Source organism: Nyctereutes procyonoides, unplaced genomic scaffold (genome assembly GCF_905146905.1).
Source record: "Nyctereutes procyonoides isolate TBG_1078 unplaced genomic scaffold, NYPRO_anot_genome, whole genome shotgun sequence".
Taxonomy (NCBI): Eukaryota; Metazoa; Chordata; class Mammalia; order Carnivora; family Canidae; genus Nyctereutes; species Nyctereutes procyonoides.
The window spans coordinates 38,218,950-38,243,690 of NW_026575133.1; the positions used below are offsets into that span (position 1 = coordinate 38,218,950).

General features: G+C 49.2%; 1 protein-coding gene across 6 annotated transcripts in view; it reads right to left on the reverse strand.

The window, feature by feature from the left end:
• The window catches only part of AGAP1 (ArfGAP with GTPase domain, ankyrin repeat and PH domain 1), a 533,866-nt gene that overhangs the window by 81,672 nt on the left and 427,453 nt on the right, over nt 1-24,741 (reverse strand). For 2 of the 6 annotated variants that reach the window (XM_055346217.1, XM_055346215.1), the window contains one exon: nt 14,691-14,768. The exons of the other annotated variants lie outside the window; for them this stretch is intronic. In XM_055346217.1, coding sequence (XP_055202192.1) covers nt 14,691-14,768 — 78 coding nt within the window. The remainder of the gene's footprint in view (nt 1-14,690; nt 14,769-24,741) is intronic. 6 annotated transcript variants of the gene reach the window in all.

A 24,741-nucleotide genomic window follows, 5' to 3' on the forward strand; every position in this document is an offset into this window, starting at 1 on the left:
CAGCCACTACAGTGCAGTTTGGCTTTGCCCTATTAACTATGTTAAACAGAACTTACCTACGCATACAAAATCTGCTCAAGGGAACAAACATATTTAAGTGTTCATGGAAACGTCTGACTGTCAGACTTCATTTCTTGCTAATCTCCAAATGTACTCTCCCTGCAGCATCTCCTCTGCGGCTTCTCACTTCCAAAGTCAATCCCGCTAACTTGTCTTCCGCATCTACTTAAACTGGATGCAAGTTTCCTTTTCTAGCATCTTCTATGTCTCCATTTGTGTCTGTACTTGCAGAAGATTCTCTCCCTGAAGGAGCTATCTGCAGATGAAACAGCCAACTGGGATGCCACACCCTTGAAGGGTTCAGTCCCCTGTTGTGTGTCCTCTTCAGAGGGAGCCTGGAGGATATTGAGCCTCTCAGAGATGCCCTGTAGAGCCTTCCTACTCTGAGATGCTACGGGAGGGATACAGGACACTTCTCAATTTTTTTGTAACCGAGAGCTCTGAGCAGCCGCCAGGAGTCCGTGCAGAGGTTCCCAAGGTTGGCTTCAGGCTCTTGGAGAACGAGTGCTGCAGTCAATAGCAATGTTGGCCCTAGGGGAAGAAGGGGTGCACTAGGCATGCTTGCCATCGCCTTGCCATGCTAAGCTAGTTTCTTTCTAGCTTGTAAATCACAGCATCTTCTTCCCCTCCCTGGCTCTCCCTCACTGACCCACCGGTGAGGTGAACATATACCCCAGGTGTAGTTCACAGCCTCCTGACCCCCCCCCCCACCGCCGGAGCGTTCATTTCCTTCCAAGGCATGGATTGTCACTTTTTTTTTTTTTAGTCACTTCTAATATATGTGGACAATTCTCAGATTTGTATCTCTGACCCCCAGATCCAATCATTCAGGGATTTTAAACATGCCCACAGATATTCTTTAAATATTTTGTCCTCACGTCAAATTAACATGCATGAAATAGATCTGTTATGATCTCCAAATGCTCCTCTTTGGTTTCCAGTATTTCTGTTAATGGTTACAATGCTATGTCTGGTCATAAACTTTCAGAGTCACCCAGATTCCACTTTCTCCCTCTTCCCACCACCACCTCATTAGTTACAACTCTGCTTATTAATATCCCTGCTCTGTAGGATGCTCTTCATCCCCTACTTTCGGCCCTTACTTGACTGTTTCATTGGCTCTGGCTCAGCTGGAAGGGTCCCTCAGAGTTTACCACGCAATAAATATGTGCCATACTCCTCCCAGATGAGCACTTGTGCATCGGCCTGGGCGGGCCTTCCAGAACCTCTTCCAAACATACTGCCCTGTAATATGGCAGACAAACATGTGCAGGGCTTCCCCATAAGACACACTTGTTGTTGCACCGATGGCCTAATCTCCAAGCCTCTAGCCTACCCCCTCTCCCCCTCCCCAAATCCCCAAGAATTAAGAAACCACAACAGTGAACATTGAGTGCTACATGCCTACAAGTGAACATCACCCTCAGGAACAAACGCCTTTGGTGGCACAAATAAGGTCATAATAAGGTGTGAGAGAGAGAAACTCAAGAGACACCCCCCCCCCGCTTCCTTGTCCCACCACTCAGCAATCAGGACTGGAAGGAGACACCAGTCCTACGTTGGCAGAGCCTCCTTGGCTCCTGGCATCTCCCTGCAAGGGAAGCATTCCACAAACATCAAGCACTTGAGAACTCAAAACCAAGGACACTAAACACACAGGAAACAGGACAGTAGATTTAGATCCAAAGGATTACAGATGGAGAATTTAAAATAACTATGCATGAAATGTTTAATGAAATAAAAAGATCAATCCTGAATTTTTGAGCAAAAGGAGACCATGAAAATTGATCAGGCCAAAAAAAAAAAAAAAGGTAGATGTTTTGAAAATTCAGATTACAACTGTTAACAAAACAAGCCCCATGCCTCCCAGAGGGTGAAGGAGGAGCTGGGGGGTGGGGTGGGGTGGGAAGTGAAGAGCCAGGAGACAGACCTGGAGAGACTGGCTCAAACAGACGAAGCCTTGAGAATGCTGTGAACAGAAATGATGGGGGAGTGTGGAAGGTGTGACACACGTCTTACTGCTGGGCAAACAGTGGGAGCCTCACACGACTGTTAATGATGGGGCTCTAGACATGGAAAACAACATGTACCAGGAAGGATCACAGCAGTGAAAACCACACCAGAAAGCTTCTGAAACTGTGGAAAAGCAAAACTTAAAAAGGCCCTTAATAACACAAAGCAAGAAAAGGCCGATTGCCCTTAAAAAAATGGTAGCTCTGTGGATGAGGGACGTCTCAAGAACAACAATCCAAGCTACAAGACAGAGGGATAATATCCTTGAGCCCTGGGAAGAAAATAATGTCAATTTAGACAGGGGACCCAGGAAAACCACCTTCTTATTATTTTTTTTAAAGTTTATTTATTTATTCTTGAGAGACACACAGAGAGAGGCAGAGACATAGGTAGAGTCCCTACAGGGAGCCCGGTGTGGGACTCGATCATAGGACCCCAGGATCATGACCTGAGCCCAAGGCAGACGCTCAACCACTAAGCCACCCAGGCATCCCAGGGAAACCTTTTTGAAGGAAAAGAGTGGAATATATTTTGTGTAGGAAAAAGAGCAATGGAAAGAGCCTATTACCAATAGACCTTAGTTAAAGAAGCTACTAACAGATATGCTCCAGAAGTGTCTAGAAAGAAGGTCAGAACTGGGGAAGGACTGATGAACAGGTAAATAGATAGACACACGCATCTAAAGCAAAAATTATGTTACATACTACTACTGAGAATAATGTCTCATTTGAAAGTACCAGAGACAGGCTGGTGGGGTGAGGACATTACAGCCAACATGTTCTCGGGTGGCATACTCTTCTAGAAGGGGATGAAGAATGAACCTTGGATTTTGGCAAATCAGGCACACGTGATAGAGGATTAGGGTAAATCTCCACAAGGAAAGAACGTGCACCTTCCAAATCAGAAGGGGGAAAACATTTAAATAAGAAAAATAAATATGACTGAAATATTTTGAGCTAGGAATAGAAGGGAACCCCCTTACATTGGGGGAAAGAGTACTTATTGAACCCCATAGCATCATAGTACTTAATGATGAAATGTTAGAAACAATTCGTATCAGTTAAAGGGTGCTCAAGGCAAAGATGCTCCCTGTAACAGCCTGTGTTCAACCTTGTTGGCCAATGCAATAAGACAGGACAGAGATATAAAAGATCCAAAGTCTGGAAACCCAAAAAAATTTATGGATTGTAGGACTGTTTATATAGGAAACCACAAGTAATTTAGAAATTCTGAGAAATAAGAACAACAGTTAGTAAATGGACAGTATATAAGACCAATACAAAGAAATGTTAGTTGCATTTCTGTACACTGGAATAGAACAAATCATATTTAAATGATTCTGTTTGCAAATATCTTTCTATCTGTGGGATGGGGAAGGACAGATTCAAAGAACCATGAAAAAGCTGAATTAACTTTATTGTCAAAGTAACAACAACAACAAAAAGATCACTGGAACGTGCAGTCACTCATAATGAGTGGTAAAGAGCAGACCCCACCCTGCGTTTTAAGGTGATGGATTAACCAGGGTGTGCAAGTGGCCAGAGTGAGTCTCACGCCTCATCCCTGAGATCCTGGCTGGTCTGCTAATTATAATAAAAAACCAGTAAGGCTCCACAAAGTGAAGAGCAAATGGATGCAAGACACCCTGTGACCCAAGACTGGTGGACATGAGCCCTTGGGGAGAGGGTGGGATCAGCAAGATAAGGCTGATGAGTAGCCCGAGCAACCCTGGAAAGCACAACTTAAATTTCACGATCCAATGAAGAGCCCACTGTGCAAACACTCAAAACTCTGATTCATCTGAGACAGCGTGCTTTCTGGTCACCCGTGGGATGACTTGTCAACCCAGAAAGGCACAGAATTACAGAAGTACTGAAGCCACGAATGAGGCCACAGCAAGTGTGGTCACTGTGACATTTGTGTGTATGGTTTCTAAGGTGTCTGGAAGCATGCACGGAGGCCCCATCAGTCACAGGACAGGTGTGAGCTTGGCCCTCAGGACCTGTCCTCAAGGTGACGCACTCTGAGCAGTAGCTCGACATGCAAACACTGACAAAGACCTCTTTGGGGAAGTTTCCTGTGGTAGCCCAGCCCTTGGGCCTAGGTGCAGCAGCAGGTGCACCCTCCAGTCCTGCCCACGCAGCCTCCCGCAACGACTCCCAAATGAAGAGATGACGGTGCCCTTGGTGCTGGGCTGGCCTCCGCCAGGTGGGCCATGCGGATGGGGCTCCTTGCTGAGATGGAAACACAAACATCCGGGCTACATGGAGGAGAAGGGTCCAGCTCCTGCGCTGTCCTGGGAAAGAGGCACCTTTCTAGAAGGGGAGCCACTCAGACTTCTTTTAGATTTTGGGCCCTGGTGAAGATGTCTTGATAAGGAGCTGGGCAGCTGGGATGCCTCGCTCCCCGAATAAGGCGTTGAGACCTGTGCACGGGGTCCACCTGTGGTCCTCACACTGTCACCGCAGGGGGTCCGGGTGATGCCTAAGGCATCATGCGCTTCCCCAGATATTACTGTCTTTGTGTGGCCTTATTTTTTCAGGGAGGATAATATGTTAACACTCACAGATTCATTCAGAATCTCAGAACTGAATTATATCTACACCATGACTTTGCTCTGCCTCCCAAGATTAAAACAAAATAAGAACAAGCATTACAGAGCAAGTGTGTTTTTAATCATGTTACGTATAATTTCCATGAAGGGATATTTTGTTTCTTTGTAATGAACCTACTGCATGGAATAATAAATATAAAACACAGTACTGTTGAGCCCTAACTCTGTCAGAAAAAATACTAGGATCTTATCAGCATTATCTCATAACATTTAATTATTCTTCTCTCTGTAAAGTGGCCAGCGATGCTCTTTGTTTCTTAAAAACAAACATTAAAGGGAAGGAACTCTCAGCGATGCTCTTTGTTTCTTAAAAACAAACATTTAAAGGGAAGGAACTGTGTCCAGCAGGGGCTGGAAGGGTCTCCCTGCTTCCCAGTGCCTTTTTACTGCTACTTTTCCTTGCTACTGATGTCGAAGGGCAAGGTGGTGGGTCTTTTATTTTTAATTTTTAAAAAAGATTTTATTCACTTAAGAGTGAGAGTGAGCGAGCGAGCACGTGTGCACAAGTAGGCAGGTAGAGGCAGGGAGCCCAAGGTGGGGCTCCATCCCGGGACCCTGAGATCGTGACCTGAGCTGAAGCCAGACGCTTAACCAGATGAGCCACCCAGGCGACCTGGTGGTGGGTCTTTTAAAAGCAATTTCTCAGCAATCTCTACTCAGCTCGTCACGTCTGGAGAATGCCAGGGGACGACTGGCTAGTGGAAGGCACTGCCCTGCTATTGTCACACCTCCTGTGACATGACGCCCTGGATGTGGCAGTCCTAAGCCGAGGTCTGTCCAGCTGCCGTCTTTGGTGACTGGTCAGTGCCGGGAGGAGGGACAGTCCCACCTATACCAGGACAATCAGAGCATGGGATACTCCTGGCTGCTGTGCTCTGTTCCACTGGGGTAGGGGCAGGGGGCTTGGGTGTCGTTTCCTCCTCCAGGCTTTCATACCTAGGTTGGGGCCACAGTGCTCCTTCCTCTCTTACCAGAGACCTGTCAAGACGTGTCACACGGGTGCAGACGTCTTTGCCCGCTCCGTGCCAAGGAAGAGGTGGCGGATGGGGCTCCCACCTGGGCAGGTGAGTGGGCTGCTGACCAGGAGGGTGGAGCAGGACAGGAAGCGCCTGATGCCCCACAGGTTCCTGGGCGCAGGGGCCCCTCTAGCCAGCTGTAGCCCCCCGTCCTGTACTTACTCGCAGGAGCCCATCCATCTCCCTTTTTTGGCCTAAATCTCTTTAAATTGGGTTCTGGTCACTTCCAAATCCAGTCCTGACTAATCCTGGGGAATAAAAGACGTCTCACTCTGGAGGGAGGCACTAACCTGCTAAGTGGCCACCCTAGTAGGTCAACACCTAATAAATCTCTAGATTCGGCCCTTGAGATGGCAGTGACTATTTACAGCAATTAAGTAAACAGCAGATTTTTGGACCCAAATATCTTCCCTTCTTCTGCATGGACGAAGGAATGAATATTACACATGAATATGTTCCTCCTCATGATCTGAAATGAATTTCTATCCGACAACCCGGCCTTATTCACATCACCAATGGACCAGGAGGATTCCGTCATATAACGAGGGGACACTGTGATATTTTAGTTATATGCAACTAGATACAAAATAATAAAAACAGTAATTGGCAGTGCGAGGCCAGTCAGAAAGACAGATGGAGAATTATTCCTCATCATCACCCTTATTTAAAATGTAAGGAGTAAAAAAATAAAATAAAATGTAAGGAGTGGGTGCTTGTACCCCACGAATGTACAAGTTGCTGTTTTTCCTTTCTCGTGGTCTCCTTTCACTAATACAGACGGACTCTGAGCAACAATTACGGCGGCTTGTATTTAATTCATCCTGTAAAACCAGAACTCAGGTGGCCGGAAGGCCTGATGACACAGATGCCATGAGTGTGCTCCTTAGCCTTGGACGCACCCGTCCCCGGCACAACCCATCCCCGGCCCCTGGACAGGGGAAATTGGAGCTACCGCGCCCGCGGTCCAGGATGAAGAACTGTGTTGTCGCGCGGCGTGACATTCCAGGGCTGAGCTGTTGAATAAAGTTTTGTGATTGGGCTCGCAGGGATTTGAACAGTTTTCCGTGTTTAACAGTTAGCTGCGGAGAGGTCCACTATAATAGTATTTTAGCGCCATGAACCTGTCGAAATCAACCTGCCCAATTATTCCAAACGACATTAATAACACCGGATATTACACTAATTGCGTCCAGTTTCTATGCAGACGAGGCCCCGTGGGGCTAATTTTGCCTCCTCAGGGGCAAGCAACTCAGCCATCAGACTGATTTCACGAGGAATCCCTCCTCATTACACAAGTCTGGCCTGTCAAACTTTTTTTTTTTTAAAGGTTAATGGGCCAATCAGTCATCAATTATTTTTGCAGAGTCTCAGCAGACAAAGGGTTAAAGGACTCCAAGCAGCTGCAACTGTTCTACATTTGGAAGCCGTTGGCAACAGGAGCCGGCCTGGACAAGGGGTGCATTTTGGGTGAGCGGGTGAGAGGGGAATACCTGGACAGACGTGCGCCTGTCTTCAGGGCCGGGTCCGGAGAACGGAGCAAGCCGCTTGGTGTTCTTGCAGAGGCCCAGGCGATCCGGGCCCTCGGGCCCAGGGGACGCACGGTGGCTCGACACTGAGAGAGGCAGGTGTGACACGGGCGAGGATGTCGACCAGATCTGTTTCTCCTATGGGGTGAGAAGGGCTCAGCGTGGCTGTAGCGGTCTTCACCGGCCGGAGGGGAGTCTGAGTCCGTCCTCCCGGTGTCTCTACGAACCTGGAGCCGGGACCCCCCGATGCTCAGCTATCCGTGAGGCTAAGCGTCCTTCCCGACATAGTTAACGACAACCATGTGATGAGGACGTGTGATCTAAACTGCAGGGATGAGACGCTCTGCACGAAGGAGGGACATGTCCACTGGCAGAGGCCGCTGGTAGGAGTCCGGGGTCCACAGGGCCCAAGGGCTTCCAGGTGGTCACCGTTTCTAAGTGATCCAACAGTAAAGTAGCCAAGACCTGCAGGAGATGGCTGTCCTCTCCACTCCGGACTTCCGCTGGTGGAGAATTGGGACTTTTGTCTTCGGTAATCCGGTGCCCAGATTAACATGTTACAGTAACTTAAACGTCTGGCCAAGACATTTTTTTCCCTTCTCTTTCCCAGGTGGACATAGCAATGGGTTTCTCCCAGTTTCTGCCTGAAACTCCACATTGTCTTTTCTTTGCATCCTTCCAATTTTGGGGTCCTCTCCAGGAAAGCACTTCCCTCTCCTGCCCTTCCTGCTCGGCCACCTGCCGCCTGGGAGCCACCAGCTGCCCATCCCACCCTTTGATCTGAGCTTCAAGTGCGAGGGAGGCAGCAGGCTGGATTGGGATGACAGAGGCGTGCTGTCCCTCCCTTTCTTTTGCCAGGAAAGACATCCATGACCGATCCCGAAGAGCCTGACGCAGCCTCAGAATCCTTCCTAACGTAACCCTACGCATCGCCATTTATCAGTTTGTCAAAGTTGGAAACAGAGAGGGGATGCATTTGCCATTATGCCGCCTCCCCAGGTCGACCACGATCCACACGCTCCGAGATCACTCAAGGTTATGTCACACGTGGCCCTGGGCGTTTACGCTAATTTTTTGAGCTATGCATTTTGTAAAAATACTAAGATAGTTCTGTGCCACCATAGGCATGTGGTTTAGGTAGTCTGAACAATTATGAAAACCACACGTGTTTAAGGTTTCAGCCAAAATATAAAAAAGTCAGTTTTTATTTATTTTCAATATTCCTCCCCTTTTCCTAGGACAAAATAAACGTGAAGGAGAGCCTAAAGAATATGGTCCAGGACTGTGCAAAACCAAGACGTACGGCCACTAAAGAATACATATGAGAACACTCCCTCCTCCTCCAGGAGTTAATTTTGAGCAGAAAGGGGAAAAAGCATTATTTCTGGCCATTATGAACACACACAGCTCATGGTTCTCAGGTAAATATTTTTGCAAGCTCTGAATTTGGTAAGTATCTTTGTTTAGCCCAGAGTCCAACAGAGGTGTTGTACTGTGGCTCAATTTAGGACAAGAGCAGAATTAATTAATTCTGCGGAGAAGTGAGTCCCCAGAGGGAGGTCACAAAGTTAGGGATGTTTACCACTGTTGTCACGGGAAGATTCTCATGAAACACAAAGGAGGTTTTATTTTCCAAACACATTAGAGACTAGCGCTGGGCGAGCGGTCTGCGAGCCAGGCACCACGGAACCCCATCCTGTTAGCTTTGGTTCGGAGCCCTGGGGTGCCAGGCATTTCGGAAATCAGCAGAGTGCCCAAGACAGAGCTCCGGGAAAAGTAGACCGTCAGATCCCGAACTGAGAACACTGCAGGATGGAGAAGACGGGCAAGTTAACGTGTTCCTGGCTCTGGCTCACTCTGGCTCACAGTCCGGGCACCACACGAGAGCCCGGGGCCCGAGCTCTTGGTTTACTAAGAGCAGGACACGCAGACGCATCTGCTGTAATTTATCTGGTTTCCCAAGCAATGCTCTGCACGTGTAGCGTCTGCCACTCGTTCTAAGTTACATTCATCCCTTCCCAGGCTCCCCGCGCGGTCCCCGGGGCCCCCCAGCCACCGCTTGCTGCGGGGACGGTCAATGGTATCGGTCACCCTTTCAGAAGTCGCGGGCTGGACGGACAGCAACCTGCCTTCTCTGCCCCCCTAAGTCAGTTCTGATGTTAGTTCCTACACTCAAATCTTCATCTATACGCAGTTCTTAATCTGCGCCCTTCATCACCGACCAGGGTCTGCTTTGGCCCATTCTGCCCTCGAGTTCATTCAACAGGCCTGGAAAAAAAGGGTCCCGCGGATACTCTCCCCAGACTGCGCTCTTGGAGTTATCTTCCGATTGAATAAGTCTTTATAACAATTTAACAGTGACCCCTGTGGCCACCCTGACACGGGCCCAGCTCTCTGGTCAGGGCTTTGTGGGTGTCAAGTAAGACCTTCTTCAAGTATCCTTCGAGGTAGGGCTCACTGTCTCCATTCTGGAAAAAGAGAACTAGGCAGGGGAAGGAGAGGCCGCGCAAGTCACCTGAGTCACCTGAGCCCACGCAGCTGGGAAGTGGCAGGACTGGGATCCACTCCAGGCATCTGCTCCCAAAGCCAAATTTCCACATTTGATGATTCCTTTGAGGACGACAGCGAATGGAACTGGGGGGCCGGGGGGGGACTTAAAAGTCTGGAAAAAAGAGATTGGACTTTAAATGCCCTCTTACACCTTCAGGTGGATCTCCGCTCCTCGCCGTGTAAACGTTTCTCAAGCTCCGAGGTTTCCTTGAATGACAGGATCTGTGGCACTCCCGACACGACACAAGGATGGGCAGCGGCGGACGTGGACGCTGCGCTACCTGCTGCTGCATATGCTGATCACTGCCTCTGCGCCACCTGTGCAGTGGGCACCGTCTCCACAGTCTGCAGATGGGGGACCGACGTACGGCGGGAACCCCGGAACTAGACCCAGACATCTGGCTCGAGTCTGGGCTCAGCAGCACTGTCCACACCGCCGCTCACAAACACAAGGTCTGTGGGATTTCTGATGGAGAATGCAAGTGCGACTGCAAGTACCTGACGTGCTCACAGTGGAGAGCCCTGTGTCTGAGTGTGGAAGGCGGCCTCGCGCGATGGAGCCCTGGGGTCGGGGCTGGATCCAGAGGTCACAGGACACAACAGCTGGTCACACCCACGAAGGCCGAGCAGCCTCGTTTCCCTCCCTGCGGTGACGGCTGTCTACGGAGGCCGCAGCCCGAGCGGGGCATCCACACCTCTCCGCTGGAGGCCGTATGTGCTCTGTGCTTGCTACGGAGCCCACGCCCAGGGTTCAGGCTGCGGCTCCAACCAAGTGCCCAGTCCACTGTCCACCTGCCGGGGTGCTTTCCCGGGGCACGTGATCGCCCCTCCCCACACCTCAGTTTCTCCTTTTGTAAAATGTGGAGGACACAACGTCCCTTGGGGGTTGCGGGGAGTCACAAGGTGGGATGCCACCAAGTGTTCAGTGCTGCGGTCACTTGTGGCTCTTGTAGGATCCTGGGGACCAGGAAGCCTTTCCTGACCACCTCTACCGTGTGGAGCTTTGCTGTCCACTAACCCACAGGGCTCCCCGGGCCTCCTCTGGAACCTCTCTTCCCTCACTGTGTGCCAGGGCCTTTGTGTGGTGTTTCTGGCCTGCCAACAGGCCCTCACTCCCCTTACCCCTCTGCCCGGGACCCACACAGGGCAGCGGCCTGGGAGCCCAGCAAGCTCGTCACTCTCAGGCGTAAGCACCCGCAGGTCATCTACTGGCCTCAAGCTGAAGGAGACAGATGTCTTACCAGGAGCTCAGGGGGTGGACAGGCGGTGGCACTTAGGCCTGCTTAAGTGGACAGGGACCGTCCTGGCTACCTGGTGCAGGGGCAGCCCCAGGTGGGACCTGTTCGCACCCACAGTGCCTGGGACCTCTGGGTCCCTCCATTTGGTCCACTGTGGTGCACGGAGGCTGTGCAAATGGGTTTCACAGGTCTGTGTCCGGGGTAAGATCCGTCCACAGCAATGCACCCCCAGACAGGGTTGAGCGGGGACTTCAGGCTGATACTGAACCTGGCCAGGACCTGGGCGTGAACATCATCTGTAGTGCAAAGTGGTTTGTTCGGCTCACAAAACGTGGGCGGCCCTGGAGGCCCAAGAAACACCCCCCCGTTCCCCAACACATGTGTCCTTTACCCATTTATGCTTCATCACATGTCCTGTTAGAGTCCCTGTGTCCCCATCTCACGGGGGATGGTAATCCCACCTGACTCCGGGTGTGCAGGGGGAGACGGCAATGGGTTCCCCATGGGCCCACTTTGGGCTGCTGCTGCTCACACACCATCCGACAGGCCTTCCTCCCACGTCGTCCACCTTCTGCTCGGCCTTCTCTGTTCTTCCTCGGAGAGACGCTGACCATGGACGTGAACACTCCCAAGTGTGGCCTCAGCTGCCTGATGCTGAGGTGTACTTCCCTTGGGCTCGGAGGCAGCGATGAGCTGGAGAGTCCCATCATAAGTAGGTCTTCCATCCCATTTCACAAACCTCTGAGACGGCGAAATGAAAGTTCGTTCTTGTCGAAGGAACTAAAATTTCACCAACTTTGGCAAGGAATTGAATTTTTATGAAGTAAAAGAGATGCAAAAATTAGTCCAATATATATACATAAAAATCAGGCTTCTATCTCAGTTTCGGAGATAATTAACCCAAATAGACAGAAAAAAGTGGCAGTCTATTTTGGTTTGCTTTCTAATCTTGTGTGTGTGTTTTCCTAATTAGTTTTGTGTGATTTGTTTTATCCACTCCCGACATCTATCCTCTGACCCTTTCCACGAGGATCCAGGAGTAGGTCCTGGAGTTGAGCTATCTGGGCGCACGATCTGCCTCCAGAACTCCCAACTTCTCGTCTCCAGCATGATACCTACCAGCAGGGTACTGTGGAGATCAGCTGAAAGAACCCAGGCCAGGGGGCAGGAAAGAGAGGACACAGGAGAAAAAGAGCATCGGAGTGAGATCACCAGGTCCAAATCCCGGTCCTGCCCATCTCTTGCCAAGCCGAGCCTCCAGGCAAGCCCGTAACACCTGAGCTGCACTCCCTGGGTCTGGAAAAGGGGACGTGGGTGCCCCTGTCCCGGATCACGCTGAGGACCGCTGGGGAGACGTGGACGCACCCCTCAGATGGCGCCTGGCTCACGGCGTGTGCCCTCCCCTAATCCCCGAAACTCAGGTTCTCTCTCCCCCTGGGACTCGGGAGTCAGCTGTGCTTTGGGGCTTTGGGGGGGCACCCCGGATATATTACACAAGTGGTCACTTTACAAAATGCTCCCCCTGGGGATGGGTACATTCAGTGGAAACACTCGAGGCCTCAGGTGAAAACAAAACTTGGAATGCTTAGGATATGAATTTCCATAAGGGATCCTCTTAGAGACAGAGAATATGCGATGGCATCACACAGCGAGAGACTGGGGATCAGAAAGGCGTTCTGGTAATTTGCATAATTACATGAATTCAGGAACACACTGCCAGAAGAGATATGAGAGGAGATGGGGTATAGACACAACCTTAAACCCAAAGTCAATGAAGAATGATCACGTCACTTAACTGGAGATTCACAGATGTAACAACTCCACGCCGGATGGAAATGAGAGAAAATGGGAAGGAGGATTTGCCTTTGCCCACGTCCCCAGGACTGCCTTCCGGAGGTGCTGGCAGTCGAGTAACGGGGCCTTATCTGGTGTTTACGGACTCCAGGGAGGCGCCCACGTCCCTGTCCGCTGTCCATCCCCAGCCAGGAGCACTGGGCAGGGCAGATACTGCAGATTACCTGGTCGGTCAGGCTGAGAAGGTCCCCCTTCTGCACATGGTCACACCTGTCATGGGCTGCAGCCCACCGGTGTCTCCAGGAAGGGCCGTCAGCAAGTCCCCAGGGGAACTGTCTGCCTCCTTACAGCCCCCCAAAACTTTGTACACGACCACACGGAAAACCAGACATCACTTTTTTTTTTTTAAAGGCCAGAAGTCAATAAACAAATTTGTTGTGACAAATGCATACACACACACGAAAAACATACCTGAGAAGGACACAGGGAAAAGAAATGATATGCGGCCTAAGTTGAAAAACACACACTAAAAAAAGAGTGAACGAGTATACTGAACACCCTTTAAAATACGACAAAAAAATGATGTTGCATGAGACTGCTGTTCCTAAAATTCTATTATTTTCCCCTCTCGTTTTGTCTTTCCTGAATGAATGCCTTGAAAGGAGATATACCGAGGGGGTCAAGCTCCACTGGTACCTTACCAGATGACAATTTCCCCTTGAAGAATGAGAAAAAAATTGGTTGTGATTAAAAAACAGGACTTTAACGAGCCATCGTGGAAATGTAGTTTTGTTTTCCACATTCATTTTTTTTTTTCCTCCTGGCTGAGAGCAGGGCTTTCAGCGGCAAGGCAGGAGTAATTGTGGAAGGAAGAAGAAGAGGATGGTGATATAAATCAGCAAAGGTTAATGATCGGGATGTGAAGAGGGGGACTTGTTTACAGAAATAGCGTGCAATTTAAAATTTACAAGAGATTTAATGCCACTGCTTGGCAATCGCTAAAATCAACAGCCCAGAAAACAGTGACATTAAGAAAAATATTACAGTTATAATCATCCCCAAATAAGTCAATTAGTGTTAGGGCACGAGCTTGCGATTACTTGACCCATTTGGCTTGCACTTAAGTGAAAAAAAATGTCCCCCTATTATACCAAGATCGCTGGATTGTGACCTATTTTGCATCGTACGCCTTGTACACCAGCCTCCCTTACAATCGCTTGGGCTGACGGTGGTTTTCCTTTGCCTGGCATCAAAATAATGCTGACCCTTGACATTTGTAATCATAAAAAAAAAAAAGGCAATTTATAATTGTGTTGTTCAAATGAAGGTGGGAAAAATTCAATCTGCTATTATACAAAAGCAGTGGCGGCTGTCTACGGTGGAAAAAGCAACGCAAGTCAATTTGTGAACTTTGGCACCAGGCGACCTTTAGAAACACAACAATATACTGAATTTACAAGCAATAGCAGCCCATGCAAATGACCCGGGCCTGGCTGCCTCTGGATTAGAGCCGCACACAGCATTATGGAGTATGCGTCCACGAAACAAATTAAGACTGTTACTTAAATGTCACGGCACACTATTGTGTTTGGCTACAGATCATTACACCTGATACTCACACTTTTAAAAACTGTAATAACTTGGGAAATATTACATTGAGTGCCCGCATGTATAAAGGGAGAGGGGGAAAAAAAAGAGGAGAAAATAGGTTTCTGAAGTAATTTAAACATCGCTACTCTAGGACTGAAGCGAAAGGTCAAAATTTAAGTAAGCTGAAAGGCACACGGATGGCGGGAGCAAGCACACGGACGGAGATGGAGGCGGCGGGATGAGCCCGCGGACAGCGAGGGGCATGCGGCTCCGGGCGGCGCGGCGTTACCTTCGGTGTTGGTGCTGCTGCTGCTGTAAATATTTCGCAGGCTACCAACACGGTTTAGTTTCCAAGCCTTGCGTTTGGCTGCATCCCGAGAGCAGGGGAGGGTGGGGAGGGGGGAGGAGAGAAAACAAAAAGGAAAAGAAAACAAATGAAAAGGGGAGAAAAGAAATGTCAAAGCAGCTTGTGACGTCAGCCCCCGGCCCGGCCGCGTCCCCGGGAGGCGGGTGGGTGCCGGGCCCTCGCCCACCCCCACCGCCCACCGCTGTCCCCCTTGGAGCTCGGGAGGGGGCGGGGGGCCCGGCCAGCCAGCGTCGTTAGGTTTGCACAAAATCAAACAACCAGGCAAGGAAGCCCATGCATCCCTTGGCCCTGCGGGTTGGACACGGGGCTCCCCCCAACGGTGCCACGCCGGCTTCTCCTTGGCCAGCGGCCACGAGCCCTTTGATTTTTGGCAAAATGTTGGGAGCGTGTCACATGAAAAGATGCCCTGGTGGTTAGCAGGTCACGTGTGTGTCGCAGAAGGCGGGTCTCGAACGCCCACCGCTGCCCACAGGGAGGACGCTGCTCCCCAGACCTGTTCTGATCTGGACAGTGGCGGCACCGGCAAGACTGCCAGCATCCTGCTGCCGGCAAAGGCCGGGGTGCCTCCTCCTTCCCATCGGGGCGCTGGAGGCTCTGAGTGGAGCTCCGAGGAGCCCGAAGAGCGCCCGCCTCAAGCTCTCAGCTCAGCCCGCGAAAGCATCCGAGAAAAGAAAGACAAATAGCGAGTTACCCACAGAGGAACCCGGGGTTTGGGAGTGAAATGCAGAACGAATTTAACAGTGTGTGCAGTGACTGGGGTCCCCGGCCTCCTGAGGGAGGCTTCCCCAGGGACATGTTCTCATCTCACCTGTCCCCCCAGCTCATACACTCAGGACTGCAGACACCTGGCTCCTGCCAGTGCAGAGGAGACGTTTCATAAACAGCGAGGAGCTAAGTGGGGAGGTTCTTGCGGTGCAAGTCTTCACGCCACATAGCTGGAGACGCAGCCAGAGACCGGAGGGCTGGGGGGCCCCCCTCGGGCACACACATCCCCATTGGTGGTGGCCAGTCACCCACGTTCCTGAAGAACGTGCACACCGGACCGTCCCTCCCTCTCCATCTCCACCACCAGGAAAAGAAAGTGGTCAAACCTGCCAGTAGGCCCTCCTTGGATAACTGTTGAACGCTGGTAGGAAAGAAGAGCTCACCTGGGGAAGGCAGGTGCATGCACTGCCACACGTGTGTCTGAAGCTCACCTCGGAGAACCAGGGTGACCCTGTGGCTCACAGACTGATCCAGAAACAAGGTACAGGCTGGCGAGTGATCCCTCGCATGCCAGCCACTCCTGACTCACGACAGGCTGGCTGTTCTCACCTGCTGCGTGCGGTAGTGCTAGAGCCCAAGTACTCAATCTCGAATGGCCCGGGGTAAGCTCTGGGTGTGCCCAGTTCTGGCGGCCAGCCCACGACCCGCGGTGATGACCAGGTCGTCCCCACGAGGAGTTGCACTACTGATCGGAATCCCGAGCACTTCGGTGCAAACTCGATTTATTTGGAGGGAGGATATAAGGTACATGCAAGAAGTGGGGACGTTTAAGGAAGCAAGTGCAACCCTGAAACACATCCCGTATATTCAGGATATAAATTTTATGTTAACGATGAAAGCAAAAAAAACAAGCTGTAGCTTAGCTGTTACCTGATTTAAAACGAAAAGAATAAGCCATAACTCAAACGCCTAAGAAAACCAACAAATAATTTAATAAGGAGCGTAATCTCTACAGTACTGGGCATTTAAGGTCGGTGATGCAGCCCTTCCACAGGAGATGGGTCTGAATTCAACGTTGCACGGGTGGAGAGGCTCCCCCACCCCCCTCCAGGGTTATGGACCACCTCCGAGGTACCTGTCCCAGGTAACAACCCACCTGGCAAAGGGAGCTAGCCGCAGGTACCCAGCAGCGCAAACGCCGAGACCTCAACACAAAGCAGACCAAACTGGTCACAGCTTTCAAGTGTTTAGAAATGTTCGATGAATATTTATCCGCTTCCTCAGGTATAGCGGATGCTTTCGTAGAATTAATTGTGTGTTTAATTATCCCAACACATGAAGCTCTGGTTTCTTGGCCCACGTTTCACAAGTTCTGGAAAGTAGTAGCCGCCAAAGAGGCTACAGGCTCCTCAGCAGACAACTTACCGCCTTCTCAAACATTTACATATAAATAGGCAGAGTCTAGGCTGGGCACCTCTCTGGCTGGGAGGAAAGCTCTGGTGCAAACCTCTTCCCTCGCCTGCTTTACACCTTGCATTTTTCATGCTCTGATCGCCCATTACCGTATGGCTGTATAAGCAGGAAGTGAGCTAACAGCCTGGTTTTCTATTAACCTATTGATGAAATAATCAATTTTAATGTGTAAAATGTCATGCCTCTTTCTTCCTCTTAGACAAATGGACTTTTTCTGGAGGATACCAAGGTCCTGATACGTGCATTTGTCTCCTGGGGCATTGATTGCTTTAGGTCCACTTGTTCAGAAGCTTCTCAAAGAGAAAATACAATCGTGTTATCATCGATAAAATCTCCAGTTATGTGTGGTGCTGCTGCCTGGACTCCCTTCTAAAGGACACATAGAGGCTCCAGCAAGCCGCCGCAGGAGCACGACATCCTGCCGCCGCAGGCCGGGCACCTCGCTCCGCGCCACCATTACACACCATGCCCACCTCTTCAATAAGTGGTGATGCTTGAGGCTTCGGGAGGACTAGTTCTGACCTCTAAATCTTCTGGGTAATCTTTAATTTTTTTTTTTTTAATTTCAGGGATACAGTTTCTCCCATTTAAACACAGGCTAGGGGATCCCTGGGTGCCTCAGCAGTTTGGCGCCTGCCTTTGGCCCAGGGTGTGATCCTGGAGACCTGGGATTGAGTCTCATGTCGGGCTCCTGGCATGGAGCCTGCTTCTCCCTCTGCCTGTGTCCCTGCCTCTCTCTATGTCTATCATGAATAAATAAATAAAATCTTTAAAAAAATTAAAAAAAATAAACACAGGCTAACTTACTTTGATTTTTGTGACTAGTGTTACTCGTCACAAAACTACTTTTTGATTGTCAGAGCTTCACATCACTTGGACAGAAAGGCGGCAGCGCGTGAGCATGCCATCGGGGCTCTCCATTCCGGCTGTTGTGCTCACTGGATACTCAGGTCTCTTCTCTAAACAGTTTGCAGTGCTTCCCAGAGCTACTTAAACGGTGTGATGTCTCGGCACGGTCTTAAACGTTGAGAACACAAACACAGATCTCAAAGGACACACAACCCTCCAACATGTCATTTCCGATGTAATGTGAACTGTCAGCCCCAGATGCAGATGGTGAGATGGAGCTCTTTTCGGTTTAGCCTGTGAATTATGGGACTTTCTGAACCCCAAAACTTGGGTCGGCAGGAGAGCCTGGGGGAAAGGCTGCCAACGCCAAGACAGCCCTCTCCCCATGAGGGCAGCAAAACGGGCACATGAGCTCAAGGCAAATGCCAGACTGTTATGTGAACACCATGGCAGGAGGCGGTATACGGGACACATGGCTGAAGGTTGAGAATTAAAACAGAGAAGGACGTGGAACTCATCATTACACCAGTTGGAACGTGTTTCATAAGGATTAAAAGGACCAAACTTTTTAAAAAGACAGGGTAAGACGGCAGCAGAGACGCATCCTCCGAGCTATACTAAAAGTTGAGTGCCTTTTGCTAACAGTGGCATTGTCAACTCCCCCCTCAAAGTGACAAAGGGCCCTCTGGCACGTGAGCCCTGGAGTTATTATTAGCAAAGTGAATCTATAAGGTGATCTTTGAGTTGCAAAGAAAGGTGAACAGAGGTGACTGGTACCTCTGGTACCCACACCCTGATGTTGACAGGTGTATTGGCATATGCACTCCGGATGTCTACTGACATGGTCCCCCCACAGAGATCCACGTTGGGAGGTGACGGATTTTCTTGGGGAGTGGGGGACCGCACTGGCAGGCGGGGCAGGTTGTGACCCAGCCCACTGGGGTCTTGAATGCTGCTTATCCGGAGTCGTAAGTCCAAAGAGAAGAGAGGCTAGCATAAACTTCAACTCGCAGAGTATCTCTTTAAGGTAAGGCCTGATAGTTCTAAATGATGAATTCTCTGTCCACCGGGTGTCCAAAATGAGGCACGGCGCAACACACTCGACTCCTAATTACTAACAGACAGTCACGATCTTTTCAAAGGAGAGCGAGCGAAGGGGAGAACGTGCAAATTATGGCTTTCTCCTAAGTCGGAGTGGCTGGAATCATTTAGAGTTAACAACTCCCAATTATGACACATCTCCCTATTTCTGCAAGCTATTCCTTTTCATAGGAGTTCACACGATGACCATGAGGGACCCGAAAATTTTATTTTAAAGGAAAATTTGTTATTTTGTTGCTCTAAGCAAAAAAAAAAAAAAAAAGTAAAAATAAAAAAATAAACCTTTTCTTTCTTTTTGTTTTTAAACTGCAGCATGTGAATGGATGGCTGAGAACTGATCACATGCAGATTTTCCAGCGAGAGAATCTTCCGACTAGCTCTTTATAAGTGGAATAAAAATCCTCCGCAGTCTGTTGGCGTGCTCAAACGAGCAGGGTTTTATCCTGAACTCTTCCTCCGTCATTGCACCGGGAGACCACAGACCTATATTAATGTCAGCTCCGGTCTCCTCCTGACAGCACTCTTTGTTGATTAGATAAATATTCCTCAGATAGCTGATTAAAAAATGATGCAGCCGTGAGGGTGTATGTCCAAGCCCTGCCTGCCATGTTGGATGTTCAAGTGCGCCTGAATTACATCCCCGGCGTGAGCTGACCGGGGCGGCTGAACGAGGCTGGCGGTAGCCCTCAGAATCAATTATGAGAACTAATGGGATCTTTTTTTTACCTACACGGAGGAAGGGGCTGGGCCGGAGAAGGTGTGTCACTCATTTCTAAGAATGTCTTGTCTCCCGATGAGATGAAGAACCCCCTCCCCATTCCTACGAGGGACTGTAAACTTGGACCTCTTAGAGAAGCCAAATGATAGCCTTGTCAGATAGCACCGCTCCCCGTCCACACCAGGCGCGTATTTTATTTATTTTTAAAGATGTCATCGGTGTAAATGCCACTGGTGCAGAGGGGAGCGCCCCTGCTCCTTGGGGCCTCGGGGACCGGGACACCGGATAAAGAGCATCCCCACCCCCAGGGGCCCCCCGTGGGCGGGAGTGGGTCTTGCTGGGGTTCGTGTCACTTCCAGTTTAGCACGCCTGGTACCCCGTGATCTTTTGCCGGCGGCGATTTCATTGTGAGGTTAGAGATTGGAGATTTCTTTTGTGCTGGCCATTTGAACGTTCATTTGCTCAACGAGACTGTGTAAATGTTCTGTTCTCTTATAAAAAGGCAGTGGGGTTTTTTTTTTTTTTCCCATAAGATGCAACCCCGAAGATTCCTACGCGATGTGAACTCACTCCTTTAGCTGTGAAGGGGCTTGACATAACGGTCGCTTCCCAGAGGCTGCCACACAGAGAAGGAGTCACGTTGAAACGTCCATTAAAAAGGCCTTTCAGAGGATTAAACAAAACCAGAGGCCAGGCAAATATAGGACATATGTTCAGGAAGCAAAAAGAACTTCGTCGTTACCAGTTTCTAGCAAGACTGGCGTTCTTTTCGTAATCGGGAGCGCCAGGACTCGGAAGATAAAATACCCAACTGAAGAAAACCCGGAAATTAAGTCACTGACCCTTAATTAGACAATTTTAATTCAATTTCCAATAATTCACAATGGCTTTCTTTACAGCAAATACCATTTCAGTAGTGGTGGCTTCTTTAACGCCGCTAGGAGTTGCAAGCTGCCGAGGGCTTCTGCATAGTGGTTAATGCAGATGCACACAGAAAATACCATTAACCCCAGAAAACAGTGAAAATAAAAACTAAGCGAAAGCTCCGGGATGCGCCATAAAACCAGAAGTTCCAATTAGGTGGAGAGCTGGCTTTCCTCGTGGCCTAGAAACACACTGCGTTGCAGAGCAAGGGTTCAGGTGCACCCAAAATTAATTGGGTATTTCAGTACGATGCCAGGAGGATGACTTTTAACAGTGACTAAAATAAAATAAGAGCTGAAGCCGCACACACCTTTGTGATAAATCCGTATGTAGATTTTGGGTCTGGCACTTTCTCAGATGGAGATGAGAAACAGGTCAATACATAACGTTAACTTCTTTCCCTGTCTTCATGGAGCAGCTATTCATTTTGAGGAGGAAAGGCTTTGTGCGTGCGTGTGTGTGTGTGACTTGATAGGGTATTACTGACAGTGGGACCCGAGAACAGACAATGGGCACGAAGTGCCCTGCTGGCTCCCCAGCTTTGCCTAGCTCTAGTTACTCCGTGAACGGCGTTTCGTATTACTGGACTGGATACTTGGCATTCCAAACAGAAAGAAGCAAACTGAATTGTCACTTAAGACAAAAAGAGGTTCAAGGGAGTTTTTCCAAGCTGGATGATGTGTGTGAAATACACCTTTTGTGAGATCGGGTCAGCTGTGTTCCCACATGGGCAAGCAAGGCCGCATCTCCCGGCCCCTCTCCAAGGGCCGGCCCTAGAGGGCCAGCCCAGGGCTCGGGGAAGCGGGCGGCAGGCGGCCACGCTGGGAGGGCGGGGGAGGCTGGGCACCAGGCCGCCCGAGCTTCTGACCATGGGCAGGAGTGATAATGGGAAACATTCATCCCCCCGCCCCCCACCCCTGCTTTCCTTCCTTCATTTTAATTTCTCAATCTCCTCCAAGAGAACGTATGCAGGCTTTTCTTTCGATTTTTTTTCTTTTTTTTTTTTTTTTACTCAAAATCTTTCTCAACAATTCCAGAAAAAATAGTTTTTTAATAAAACTTTAAATTGCGCTATCAGATTTCAAAGGCGATGACCAGTTAAAGCAACTAATCAAAGGCATAATTATTTAATGACGGCTGCTCGCGCTCCCTCGCAGGGCTGTAATTGAGGGTCTGTGATCACTGGACCACCAGCCTCCACAATGGCAGACGCCGCATTTGATCTACCATCTTTGTAGTTGACTTCCTACACCTGCCCGAGTGAAACGGGACACTTCAGGGTTATTCCATCCGTCACAGTCCCCTTCGACGTGGCCATCTGAATCCGAGAAGACCGGTGAAAATGTCTTCTAGGAAACATTCGCAACCTTTGGCATTTAAGAACTCCTCCGGAAATTCCCAACAGAATTCCAATCTGTAGCTCCAGAAACCACAGAAGCTAAGATACGTGGGTATCCGTGTAGCCAGCCGAGTAGGAAGATCAGCGTTCTAAAGAGTTCTAAATTTTTGATTCTTCTTGCTATCGTGACACACATGCCTTGAAACACTGGCTGACTGCTTTCCGTAAAACTGCTTCCACCGTAGCTCCGCAACGTGGCAGCTCGCCCCTTGGCTGCTTTGCGTGAACAAACTCACGATTATCTCAGGAGGGCCCGAGAGAGGGCTGTACTCACACAGCAGAGTAACAACAGGGCTCTCCTTCTTTCCTGTAAGAGTAACTTAAATACACCAACTTTATTCAGCCTCGAGCAAGAACATACTGGAACACTGCTTCCATATTATTACAGAAACAAAGCTAATTTCCCATTAGTTTAATAGTAAGAACAGACCATGACCAACCTGACTATCCTTTCCATCGTCCTCTTAAAGTTCTTATCCATATATGTGCACAGTTAGCCCAACTCACAAGTATGGCTTCTACAGACACTGATATTACTTCTGAATGTAAGGCGTTAGGTTGACCATAGTTTTCAAGACTGTCCTTCCTAACGGCTGCGTCGTGGAGTTAGCAGATATATCGTATGTATCGTAGTTGTGTCTCATTGTTAAGCATGTAGTTATTTCCAGTTTCACACTACTAAAAATAGTATCTTATTTGACTTAATATAGATACAGATGGTCACATACAGAAATGCTTAGAGGTAGGTGTACACACACACACGTCGCTCTTCTCTGCGGTATCTGCTGACACAGCCCAGGAGACTTGACGACCAGTTGTCACAAACAAATCCAGCCCACGGCTCTCGGTTTCAAATACCACTCTCCAACAAAAAGAACCGGGTCTCCTGGAGAAGTGGCTCATTCTAGAACTGGGGCAGGAAATGCATAGGGTGAGCCTGGGGCATCTCCCGGTTCTAGGAAGGAGGCGCTAGGACAAACAAGCAGACCCACCCTATGTTGCTGGGGGAGTGTGTGTGGGGTGACAAAAGAACCTGGGAGCCAACTGGAAGGACTTCCAGAGGCTGAAGCTGGAACATTCTGAGCACAGAAATAAGCAGAGTGGTACTGGATTATAACCTAAAGTATATAGAAAATATTCAAGAGTCCATGCAGATGTAACAAAATAAGCAAATAAATGAATAAATGGGGAGAAGAGGGCAGCCCAGGTGGTGCAGCGGTTTAGTGCCGCCTGCAGCCCAGGGCGTGATCCTGGAGACCCTGGATCGAGTCCGTCAGGCTCCCTGCATGGAGCCTGCTTCTCCCTCTGCCTGTGTCTCTGCCTCTCTCTCTCTCTCTCTCTGTCTCTGCGTCTCTATGAATAAATAAATAAAATCTTAAAAAAAATGGGGAGAAGAGTTGAACCTCCCAAGAGGAAGAATCCCAAATAATTTATGTTGATACATGACCCTAGAGGAAGAGGAGCTTAACTCCCCACTCTTCAGCGAGGGCTGCACAGAGGCTTCCCAAAAAGGGCTGTGTGGACTTGGGGAGGTGATGGGCGTAACTTCACAAAGAGCCAACCTGAGAAACACAACCTCAAGCCAGTGATGATGGCAGCATCGATGGCAGTGGCAGTACAGACCCTTGATGGGGGTGTGATAAAAACAGCACTTAAAAAAAAGACTTTTCTTTATTTTGAGGAGGGGAGCAGAGGGGGAGAGGGAGAGAGACAAGCAGACTCCGTGCCAAGTGCAGAGCCTGATGTGGGGCTCGATCTCAGGACCCACTGGAGGTCACAGCCTGGGCCAAAGTCAAGATTGGGATGCTTAAGCAACTGAGCCACCCAGGCATCCCCAACACATGGCACTTTATGTCTCGGGTCTTCCTCCTAAAACCACAGCCCCAGACTCATCCTAAGAAAAACATCAGATGAATTCCAAGAGCAGAGTGTCCTACAATATACCGACCAATCTTCCTCAAAACTCTCAAGGTCATGGAAAACAAAAAAAATCTGAGAGCATGTCCAGGAGGAGCTTAAGGACACGACAGCTGCACGTCACGCAGCATCCATAATGGCATCCTGGAACCGAGACAGCAGTAGGTAAAACTATGGAAATCCTAAACAAGTATAGACTTACGGTGATAGTGTATCAATAGTGGCTCATTACTACACCATGCTCATTAAAGACGTAAATAATATGGGAAATTGTTGTGCACATGTGGGCACGTGTGTGTGTGAGGGGAGAGGTCATTTGGGAATTACCTGCCATATCTCAACTTTTCTAGAGATCTCTAGAAACTTTTCTAGAGAAGAAAGTCTATTAAAAATACTACAAGAAGCATCTTTGGGCAGAAATGGGAGTATTTTTCTCCCAGTCATTTTAACTGTTTCCTCGGAATGAAGCGCCATGAGGGACATTACCAAGGGAAAGGATTATCCTGTAGCTTAGAATACGTACAGAGGACACTATTACCTCATTGTAAGACATCACTTATTCTCACTAAACTGACGTTTACGAATTAAAGACAATTTGCAATCGTTGTGTGGCATGGACAGTGTGTGTCACACATGCTCTGCAAATTCTTAACAACCTCAAAGTCTGCTCCACCTGGCAGTTGTGCTGAGAAGCGCGATTTAATTTCTGATTGTGAACCGATGCTCTGTGGAGGCAGCAACTCACCAAGGCCAGTGCTTCCGGATACGACGCTGTCTCCTCGTATTTTGTTTGGAATTACGAACCTTGAAATTACATTTTTTCCCCCTTTAGTGAGTTATAAGATATATTTAACAAAAGTGCCCCTTGTTTGAATAATTCTCCTTGT